Below are 11,906 nucleotides of genomic sequence, written 5' to 3'. Positions count from 1 at the left end.
CGAGATTGCGCCACTGCACTCCAGCCTGGGCAACAGAGCAAGACTCCGTCTCAAAAAAAAAAAAAGAAAGCAAAATTCATGGAGGGCTTCTGGGTAACCCATCTTCAGACAATCCAAAACACTGCTGCATCCTTCCAAAGTAGTTCAAGGCTGGTTTATGATGGAACTTCTAAGACTTTGTTTAGTGTTCATACCTCATATTGTCAAAAGGTCAAGGAACAGCCCCATAGTGATTGATTTTTACTTCTAGAAGATCCAGTGAAATGATCAACAATATATGTATTTGAAATTTTTGGCGATAACGTTTAGAAAAAAACTTTGATATTTCATTATGAAAATAACGTAACAATAACAAATATTTAGAAGAAAAGAGAAAATTCATAATTACTCATGTTTTTACAACATAACATGAGCCATAATAATCTGTGTTGCTTCCATTCTGTTTTTAGTATCCATGTTTTTACTGTTAAATAATTGAGTATACCTACAATTTTATATTGTTCTGCTCACTCATAATAGGGTATTATGCTTGACTTATATATTGCTAGGAAGTCTTACTAGTTTTATTTTAAGTGGCTTTGTAATGTTCCCATGAGGGAATACTTATCCATTGCCTTGTTGTTGCATCTGATGTGGGGCTATTACAAATATTTCTGGAATTAACATCTTTATATTTTCATACTTTCTGGATTTCTTTCCAGGGGTAGAGTCTCAGAAATGAGATCACTGGATTATAGATTTAATTACATTGTACATTGTACCTACTTTTTTTTTTTTTTTTTTTTGGCAATGGTGTCTTGCTCTGTCACCTAGGCTGCAGTGCAGTGGCACTGTCGTGGCTCACTGCAACCTCTGTCTCCTAGGTTCAAGCAACTCTCCTGTCTCAGCCTCCTGAGTAGCTGGGATTACAGGTGTGTGCCACCATGCCTGGCTATTTTTTGCATTTTTAGTAGAGACGGGGTTTCACCATGTTGGTCAGGCTGGTCTTGAACTCCTGACCTCAAGTGATCTGCCCGCGTTGGCCTCCCAAAGTGCTGGGATTACTGGCGTGAGCTACTGTGCCCGGCCTGTACCTACTTATTTATTTTTAAAGGCTACAGAAATTTTAATGGAAAGGATGATAACTCTTTCTTTGTTGGATAAAGTTATTTCCTTTGCTAGATTCTATTTAGCCAGGGAACAAGAATTTCTGGTTGTTTTGTGCACCTAGCCCTTTCACGTACTGTGATAAATATAAAAAGGATAAGTCACAGTTTCTTCCTTCGTTGGGCTATTATTCTACCAGATGAGCAGACTAAGTGACACACAGGAATAATAAGGCTAAGGTCGAGATGTCAATTATAATTTCTGAGATGGTTTAGAAAATGTTGAGATCTGTAAAGATTGAAATACTGGAAAAAGTTTTCATAGAGGAACTAAGTTTGGATAAAATGAGACGATGTCTTAAAGTAAATATTAAGTGTAATAACACTTCTTTACTGGCTTAGTTTCCTGGAGATAAAATAGTGATTTTCATTTTTCAAATATTAATTATAACTAAATTTGCTACGATAACAAAGACTTATAATTGGTGTAGTGCTTTTTGAATTCTAGCTTATTTCAATTCTAAAATTAACTTCTGTAAAGAACCCTGTTGGAATCAAAGTCTTTTTAGAAACATTTCTTCTCCATCCCTTAATATGAAAAGTATGAATTTTTATTAGTTTTGACTGAATTACAGTTTATTTTTGCTTGAGACTAAACATCAGTTTTGTAATAGTGCGTGCTGCGTCCTCTGCCAATGGGTGATGCATGTGTCATTCCACAGACTTAGTTTGAAGTGTGGACCTGGTTTTCTCTGACAAAATAGGGTGTTTTTGAGGCAGATTTGGAGTTTGGAATCTCTCCTCTGGCAGCCTCACCTGTGTGTCAGCCAAAGTACACTGGCCGTTGCCCCTCTTGAAAGGATAGGATTCCGGTGCTAGGTCCATAATTTCTTCCACGCATTATGATATGGCCTCTGCTCTACAGGACTTGAGAGATTTGTGGGAGAATCAGTCAGGAGAGCAGATAAGTTATGATTTGGCACAGTGACCTCCGTGATCGTGACAGTCCCGGCATGCTCTCAAGGCACAATGGTGGAAGAATGTGGTCTGTGTTGAGAAAATCAAGGTTTAGCTTTGCAGACAGAGGGCATTTGGATTGGGAATTGAGAGATTAAATATGCAGAGATCAGGTTGGGGGAAGGGTGTGAAAGAGGGTGACTCCTCAGAGGAATCAGGATGCCCAAGACTGGATGTTTTCTGGGAGTGGGAGTGGTGAGGAGGGCAGGAAGAGGGGGCCTAGGAACCTCCAGAGGAGAAGGGTTTGAGTGGAGACACCTTGGCACATCAGTAGTGTCCATGATTGTCAGTTCTCTGTGTTTAAAGTTTTTAGCTCAGAGTTGTTCAGCTCGAATGACAAGCTGAGCAATATGACAAATATATTTTATATAGGGATTAACAAGGTTTACGATAGAGAAATGTGAGTCACCAAAGTGCTCTCCAGGGACTTTTAACACCATCTTGCTCCTCTATAATCAGATTTCTGTGAAGATTAGCTTTTGTCCAGTCGTGCTGCCAGGAAACTCTCAATAGACGCTTAAGGGACCAAATGTCTTACCATTTGAAAAATAAAATTAACAAGGGAAAAAAGTATTGCCTCCCCACCCTCCACAAAAGAGCCATCCATCCAAACAAAAACCCCAACACCCAGAAGATTGAAATTGCTTATTATCAAGTCTATTTTGTTGAAGACTTTAAATAAAAGGTAAGATGCTTAAATATTTGGCCTAGAATTTGCTTTTCAGTCTTGTTTTTAAAAATGTGGTAGTTTGTGTGCTAACATGTTAGTGATGTTAATGTATTACTAGAAACCCAGTGACAATCATTTGATTTCTTTGACTTCAGGTCTAATGGAAATGTTTTCTAGGCTTCAGGCACCTCTGAACGTTGGTGGTGGGTGTATGTCCCACTACAACCAAAAGACTATTTTGACACTTGGCTCCCATTGATCAGCCCAATGGGAACTTGTAAATATGTGAGTCTTTGTGTTGCAATAAACATTTTGAAGCAGAAAAGGCTCTTCTGCTTTTTATTCTTTCAATTGAGCCCAGTCTACTTGTGAATCAGTAGGAAAGTTAAAATAGAGACTCCTAGGAGAAGAGGCCATACACACCCAAATGGAGAAGAATGACTAGATTTATGCTAATCTCAACACTATTTTGACATTTTATGTTACCATGCAACCTGGGTTAGGGATGAAGAAAGTTGAGGAGGCTCGTTCAAGTCCCTGGAGACAGAGGAAACTAAGACATGGCTGCAGGAGGCAGGAGGCATGAGGCATGAGGCAGTGGGATCACAGGGGTGGTCTCAGAAAGGAAAGAAAGGCAAAGATCTGAAAGATGCTTCAGAAAAATACCAGGCAGAACACTGTTGATGGCTTGGCTAGAAGGAGCAAAGGATGAAAAAGAATTACAGGTCATTTATTCTAAAATTTGAGCTTTACCTGGCTCAAGTAAGTCAAATAAGTCATTAGTGTGAATATAGACAGGAAGTTCCATTTCTATTTTCTCTTATTTCCTTTCCTCCTTCCTGAGCCCTACTTCTTAAGGCATTGAGAAAGAAATAAGGGAAAAGCCCAGCAAGGATGATTTCAGTGCCTGAAGGATGAGTCACTGGGTGTGGCAGTCCCTTGCACAACATGAGCTAAGTAATGAAGTGCAGAGAAAATTAAGTAAATACCATTCAGTTACTATTTGCTTTATGCATATTTTTCTTGAGGCTGTTGGGAAGTGTGAGCATATCATTATGTACATTCTTAGGAAAGACAGAATGTAATTTATCTCTCTCTCCAAGGGGTGGGGGATAGGGGAGGGGAGAGAGGGAGGAGGAGAGAGAGAGAGACACACACTAATCTATTCATCCATCTTGGCATCCAGTGTAACACCAGCAGATATCCCACCTTTCAAATAGCATTAGATTTTTAAAGTTTTTAATAAAATTATAAAAGAATAGATATTTGTTAAAAAGGTGCCAATAATGTAGAAACACACAGATGTGAAAATCAAAGTAATCAAGTCTCCTAGAAGTAATCCAGTCCCACTTAAGGCATTTGCATACATACATGCACACACAGTCTTTTTAAAAAAAAAAAAAAACGTAAATGAGAAACTTTCTGTTTTACTTTACAGATTTTTTTTAAATGTCTCTTCTTTGTTAAAGGCGTGCTGAGCTCCATGGAGATCTATTTCCGCAGTCAATTCAGGGTCACTCTCAACAGCCTACTTAGCAAACACAGACTCTGGGATGGGACTACGGGCAGGTTCAAATCTCAGCTCCTTTCCTACCAGGCTTGTGATCTTGCACTCTTTCCTCAGTTTCCTCATCTGTAAAATGGGGGAATAGGGATAATTGTCTCATAGTGTTGTTGTGAGGAATAAATTAGACATAAAGCATGCAGTGATGTCTTTGAGAATGAAGTCTAAGTATCACGCAGCTTCCCCTCTCCTCTGCAGTTCTTCAAAGTAGAACTGGGACTCACTTTAATATCTGATTCCAAATCTTCACTTTGAGGTTGCTAATATTATATTTTATCAAGGTCATCTAGATATTTTCTGTTTCTTTTGGAGACTTATAAACCATTTGCTATTGATTAATTTATCTTTCAGCCTTTTAACTTTCTGTTCCCCAGGCTTTGGGACACGTAGGCAGAGAAAGTACAGCTAAAAGACTATGGTGGGACTTATGGACAGTGATCGAATGTGTTACTTTCTCATAAGGCATGTTTTTACAACAATCTAAAGTCATGAGTGGGCACATGTGTATACACTCACCCACCACACCCACGCTGGGAATCTCCCTTGCATTGTTCCAGAGTGTTCCGACTTTGCTTTCAGAGACCATGGGAGCTAGAGAGTCCTGGATGAGTCATCCTGTTTTGCTTGTTTCTCTGCAGGAACACACTGTGAATTGTACAAGGATCCCTGCGCTAACGTCAGCTGTCTGAACGGAGCCACCTGTGACAGTGATGGCCTGAATGGCACATGCATCTGTGCACCCGGGTTTACAGGCAAGTGATTCCATGGACTGAGTTTTCAAATTTACCACAAAGTGCCCGAGATTGCAGATGTTAAAAAAACCCAAATCCCATCATGAATAAAATATTGCAAAATATAAACACCATTACAAAATCTAAGGAGGCATGGCCCGGATGAAGATCTATTTTAAAACAACCCATTGTGTGAGCCTCGTTAAATGTGGCTTTTCTGAGATGGTCGTTTGGCGTCTAGACTTACAAAGACTGTCATTACTGTGCATTTCCCAGGCTAGGACTATGAAACATGAGAAATGAGCCATTACATGAACACTTGAAAAAGGTGATGGGTTAATGAAAATCAGAAGATGGAAAGAAGGAAGGGGTGTGTCTTCAGTAGATGCTACTTTCAGCTGCCATATTTATTTTCATTGCAAGATATGAAAGTGTCAGGGGAAAGTGGGATGGGAGGTGAGATTGGCGGGGCAGGACTGGCTTCTCCAGAAACATTGGTGGCCACTGAACACCGAGCAGGAGGGGCTACTTCTAGATTGGGGGTTCCAGCCTAACTTGGGGTCCTTCTTCAAAGTCACCCCCTCATGAGCTTTAAGGACTTTGTGAATCTCCAAAAACAGATGTGAAATGTGGTTTGTACGTGTATGTGCTGAGGGTAGTCTCTCAAATGTTTATCAGATTCTTTTGGAGACTTAGAAAACATTTGTTATTGATTAATTTATCTTTCAGGCTTTTAACTTTCTATTCCCCAGGCTTTGGGACACGTAGGCAGAGAAAGTACAGATAAAAGAAACTAAACCACTGGAGAGAAAATGTTCCATCTCCTGCTTTTCTAACAGAACCCAGGGATCTTGAAATGTAGAGAGTAAGACAAAGTCTATGTTTTTAGAGTTTTGCTCAACCAACAAAAGCCTAAGGGTCACTCTGGATTGCAAATTGGAAGAGGATGACATATCAAGTGCCCACAGAAGAAGGTGGGCTCTGAAGCCAAAGAAAAACATATGTTATCAGTGGCTGGAGAGCATCTTGCTGTGTTCACCTCTCCCGTGCTAAGCCACTGTGGCCACCTCCCAAGCCCTGGAGAATTTCACAGAGCCTAGGTCCCTAAGCCATCCCAGGGGAGCCTCATTTGTGCTCCTGGCGAAGGTGACAAAAGCCAAAGTGTAGGAAAAGCAACTTCTGATTTTCCTTCTATTTATCAGTGTCACAGCCTGTGTTTTCCTTTTGGCTTTTCTTGGGACTGAGAAGTGGGCTCACTCCAAAAATGATTCACAGATGGCTTTGTTGTGCTTATAAACACACGCAGACATTTATACTCACCAGTGGAGGCAAAAATAATATTAGGGAACCATCCTGGGTTTTTTTTCCCAGATATTCTTATCCCATGAGTAATAAAAAGCATAGAAGAAAAATTAGAAAATACACAACTATGGAAAAAAAATCCCACCACTAAAAACTGCTCTGCTAAGAGATCACTGTTATTAAGATTTTGATACATTCTGATATCCAGAGACTTTCCTGAAGGTCTATGTGTGTGTAGTATATAGCGTATAGTGTATATGAATGTATATTTGAATATAAAAGGAGTCATACTGTTCACACTATTTTATAATTTACTTTTCACTTAAAAATATATGTATATCATAAATGTGTTTTTACATCAAGGAATAGCTTCTGTTTTATTTTTACTGGCTGCCCTGTAGTCCATTGTATGATATTATGATATTTTAAAAGTTCCATCCACAATTCAACTTTTGGGCAGTTGAGAACTTTTCCCCATTATAAACAATATTACAAGGAATCTTCTTGTATATACAACTTTGTGTATTTATCTTATTATTTTTAGTATAATTTTGCAGAAATAGAACCCCAGAGTCCAGGAGAATACACACATATTTCGATATTACTGGCTAAGAGGAGACAAAAAACAAACATTGAACTGATATTTACTTCAAAAGTGCACAGGGGCATTTATTTCCTTGTCTTGACACAAATATGAAAATTGTCATTCTAATGGTCAAAAACACTATTTTAGTGTTGCTTAAATTTGTAGATCTTAGACTTATAGTAAGGTTGAACACTATGTTTCTGGTTGTGTTTCTTCCTTTATGAACTCTCTATTCATATCCTTTGTCTGATTTTTTACAAGACCATTCCTGCTAATCTTTACTCTTCTTGATTTGAAATAGCCCTTTATTTTAAGTATATAACATTTTATCTGCCATAGGTTACACATACTTTTCCCCCGTCATTTGCCTTTTAAATGTGGACAAAGCATTTTGTTTTCCACATGTTATATTTTAGTTTTACTTAATTACATATGGAGGTCTTGGTTTCTTTTCTTGTTTCGTGCTAGAAAGAGTCTATATATCAAGATTTTAGAAATATTCTCCTCCATTATGCTAATCATGTATGAATTAATTTTAGGCATTTAAGTCTCTAATGTTTTCGAAATTTACTTCAGTATTTTATGAGAAAATGTCATGTTTTCTCCAGAATATTTAGCAAAACTCCAACTATCTACTCCACATATACTCTTGAATATCTCAAAGACACCCCAAACTCAGATCTTCTTCTCCTTTCCATCTTTAAATATCTGTAGCTCATCAAATGGCATTACCATCACTCCCACTCATTCTGGCCAGAAACTGGGTAACCATTTTGATACCTTCTGATATGGTTAACCTTTGCGTTCCCACCCAAATCTCATCTTGAATTATAATCCCCATAATCCCCACATGTCAAGGGAGAGACCAGGTGGAGGTAATTAGATCGTGGGGACAGTTTCCTTCATGCTGTTCTCATGATAGTGAGTGAGTTCTCATGAGATCTGACGGTTTTATAAGTAGCTGACATTTCCCCTGCTGGCTCACATTCTCTCTCATGTCGCCATGTGAAGAGGTACCTTCTGCCATGATTGTAAGTTTTCTGAGGCCTCCCCAGCCACGCAGAACTGTGAGTCAATTAAATCTCTTTCCTTTCTAAATTACCCAGTCTTGGGTAGTATCCTTATAGCAGTGTGAGGACAGACTAATATACCTTCCTCCTTTTCCCTCTTACCTCCATCCAACTACCAAGGACTCCTAAAAACTTCTTAGATCTTTTCACTTCTTTGCAGAGTCAGCACCATGCTGCCATGCTGCCTTCACCTCCAACCTGGGCCAGTTCAAGCCCTTCTATCTGGTCTCTTCACACCTATTCCCCCTGACTCCTAGTAGTCCATTTTTCATACTGTAGAGACCTTATGCATGATCATCTAATCTTATCACTCTTTACCTAAAATCACCTATTGGCATTCTATTGTCCTTAAGAAAAAGATCAAAGTCCTTAACATATTCTTTAAGACCTGAGGGGTCTGGCCCCATCCAGCCTTTCCAGCCTTGTCCTGGGCCCCTCTGCCTGCTGCATACCTGAACATACCATGTCAGGCTCTTCTCAGTAAGGTCCCTTTCCTCCATCTCTTGCCTCTCAGCCCCCCTCTGCTTATCCCTTTACCCTAACCCCACCATACCCATATATACCCCACCAGCAATCCTACCCCTAGGCATTTTTTCATGAGACCCACCCTGATCTCAGGGCGCAGTGGGTCTCACTGAAGTAGGTTTAAACATCACTCTAACTGGTTTTTGAAAACAAGTGGTCTATTCTATTCAGTCCTGGTAGTTTTTCAGCCTACAAAGGACCATAGAATAGTTCCTAAAGTCATTCAGGGGTTGTGCTGTTAATGTATTTAACAGAAAACTGGTCCCAGGAGATGCTCCATGGAAAAAAGTGTTCTGTGGCCAAGTAAATGTGGGACATGATACATCCCACGTGCAGATTCACAAAGGATGTCTGTGTGCTCAAGGTTCTCAGAGGTCTTACAGTAAAGAATCACATTTGCTTTTATCTTTCGAATCTATTTGATCATAAAACCACTTTTTTCCTTAAAGAGAACCTATTGTATCCTGAGAACTAGGTTCCAGGAGAGGCTGATAAAATATTAACTGCTTCCATACAAGGAGTATGGTGCGTCTGCTCTTGAGGTTGAGCTACCTTAGAATCAAATACTCTTTCATAGTATCTGAGGTTTAGCAGAAGTTACACTTGGCCAGCTACTAAGTGTTCAAAAACTCTCTGCCTGACTGAGTGGAGTGAATCGGGCAAATCATTGCTATATAATTAGATAATCCAATGTCATATTTACCATATTAAACTGGCTTTCTTAGGCCATCAGATAAAGTCTAGGGTGTGGTATGTGGGGGACTCTGTCCTCTCTTGCTGAATTTAGGCTTCCGGTTGAAAATACGCTTCCTCCAGTCATCTGAACAGAGAGCCTCCCTGCTCTTCAAGCATTTCATTCCTTCTACACAGCTCTCTCCATAAGGCTCACTGTCCTGGCCTAGGTCCTGTCCACCCTTCAGTTACTGTCTTCCTTTGGGACCACTCTTGTCTCTGAAGCTTTGCAATTCTGCCCCCTTGGAATTATCTGGCTGAGGACCAGTGGATGGAAGGAAAGATCCCCTGATGCAACATTAATTCTCCAGGACCTGCTTTATTTTTTACCTGAAACCACAGACTGGACATGAGGTTACTGTACTTCAACAGGGAAGCCAAAGATTCTTCCAAGCCCATTGACATTGTCATTTGAACAGCTGGGACACAAGTGACCCATTCCTTTCTCACTAGAGCAGGAAATTCTTGTGCATTATTAAAGGTGGAATGATGTTACTGTATCTTTCTCTCTGTCTTTTAACTCAACTATTTTTTGATATTTGTCTTTCAGTTCACAATAGAATATTACAATTTCTAGGTCATTTTTATGGTAAAATACCATCAGTGCTTTAATTTCATTGACATTTTCATTTCAATTTCTTTGATGCTCAGCATCTTTCATGTGGTTGTTTGCTCTTCATATGTCTTTACTTGTGAATTATCTTTTCAAATAATTTGTTCATTTAAAAAATTTTGGTTATTTGTCATACTATTGATTTCAAAGAGTTATTTATATATGCTGGATACAAGTGCTTTGTCAGGTATACATTTTGCTCATCCATGTATTTTTTTAATGGTATCTTTTGGGGAGTAAAGTTTTCAATTTTGGTAATTGGTCTAATTTATCGATTTTTTTCTTTTATGGTTTGTGCTTTTCTGGTATTGTAAGAAATCTTTGTCTACTTCAATATGGTGAAATTTTATCCAATGTTTTCTTCTCAAATGTTTTTACAATAGGTCTACTTTTAAGTTTAGGTATAGAGTCTGTTTTGAGTTAATTTTTGTGTATGGTGTGACTTAAGGATGGAAAATATTTTTCCCATGTAAACATTCAGTTAGTCCAGCATCTTATTGGTAATACAATCTTTTTCCCATAGGATTTCATTGCCACATTTGTTAGAAAACAATTGATTATATACGGGTCTATTTTTCTCTGGCTAGTTTTTCAAAATTTTAGTTTTGAGATTATTGAAGCTTTACCTGCAGTTGCAAGTAGTAATAGAGAGAGATCCAGTGTAACCTTCACCCAGTTTCCTCCAATGATAACATATTGTAAAACTGCAGTACAATTTCATAACCAGGATACTAGTTATGAAAGGATACTGACGTGGATATAGTCAAGATACAGAGCATTTTCATCACCACAGGAACTCCTCATTTGCCCTTTTATAGCAATACCCTTTTCCCTTGTGCCACAACTGTCTTTAATTCCTGGAAACTACTAGTGTATTTTGCATTCTTGTAATTTTGTAATTTCAAGAATATTGCATAAATGGAATCATATAGTATGTAGCCTTTTGAGATTGATTTTTTTTTTTCCACTCAGCATGATTCTTTGGAGATGCATACAGGTTATTTTGGGTCAATAGTTCTCCCTTTTTATTGCTGAGCAGTATTCCAAAGTATGGATGTCCCAGAGTTTGTTTAACCAGTCCCTTGTTGAAAGGAATCTGGATTGTTTTCAGTTTTGAGCTATTATAAAAAAGGTGGTGTAAACTGTCATATATAGGTTTATGTGTGAACATAAATTTTCATTTTTCTGGGACAATTGCCCAGAAATTCAATTGCTGGGTCATATGGTAGTTGCATGCTTAGTTTTATAAAAATAGCCAAAGTGTTTCCAGAGTGGCTTATGCATTTTATATTCCCACCAACAATGTCTGACTGATTCAGTTTCTCTACATCCTTGCCAGCATTTGGTGTTGTCACTATTTTTTATTTGGCCCATTCTGATAGGGGTAAAATGATAGCTCATTGGGGTTTCAGTTTGAATTTCCCTAATGATAAATGATGTCGAGCATCTTTTCATGTGCTTATTTGATATCTGCATATCCTCTGAAGAAATGTTTCTTTCTGTCTTTTGTCCATTTTCTAATCCTATCACATCACATCAAGGCTACATTACTGTCAATGAGATTTGTGATCATTGACGTTGATGTTGATCACTTAGCTGCGGTAGTGTTTGTCAAGTTTCTCTATCATAATGTTACTCTTTCTCCCCCTTTCTGTACTTAACTATTTGGGAGGAAGTGACTTCCTTCCAAAGAAAGTGTTGTGTAGTCCACACTTATCAAGAGAGGAGTTATGCTCTCGCTCTTTGAGGGTAAAGTAGCTACATGAATTATTTGCAATTCTTCTGGATGAAAGATTTGTTTATTCTCCTCCATTTGTGTATTTATTTAATCATTTATTTATGGGTTCAGGATATTTATTTTATACTTTAGGTTATAATCCAATACTTTTAAAATTTATTTTGTTGTTCAAAATGTTCCAGCTTTGGCCATTGGGAGTTCTTTCAGTTGGCTCCTGTACCTCTTTGACACATCCCCATTAATGTGGTTAATTTTTTGTTTTGTGGCTAATTT

The 11,906-nt window shown here is 38.5% G+C and overlaps 1 protein-coding gene across 1 annotated transcript in view; it reads left to right on the top strand.

Moving 5' to 3' along the window:
* The window catches only part of DNER (delta/notch like EGF repeat containing), a 381,990-nt gene that overhangs the window by 326,749 nt on the left and 43,335 nt on the right, over nt 1–11,906 (top strand). Inside the window, exon 10 of the mRNA XM_021924059.2 lies at nt 4,975–5,088. Coding sequence (XP_021779751.2) covers nt 4,975–5,088 — 114 coding nt within the window. The remainder of the gene's footprint in view (nt 1–4,974; nt 5,089–11,906) is intronic.

This window comes from Papio anubis, chromosome 10 (genome assembly GCF_008728515.1).
Source record: "Papio anubis isolate 15944 chromosome 10, Panubis1.0, whole genome shotgun sequence".
NCBI lineage: Eukaryota > Metazoa > Chordata > Mammalia > Primates > Cercopithecidae > Papio > Papio anubis.
This window is presented reverse-complemented; position numbering and strand designations above follow the sequence as displayed.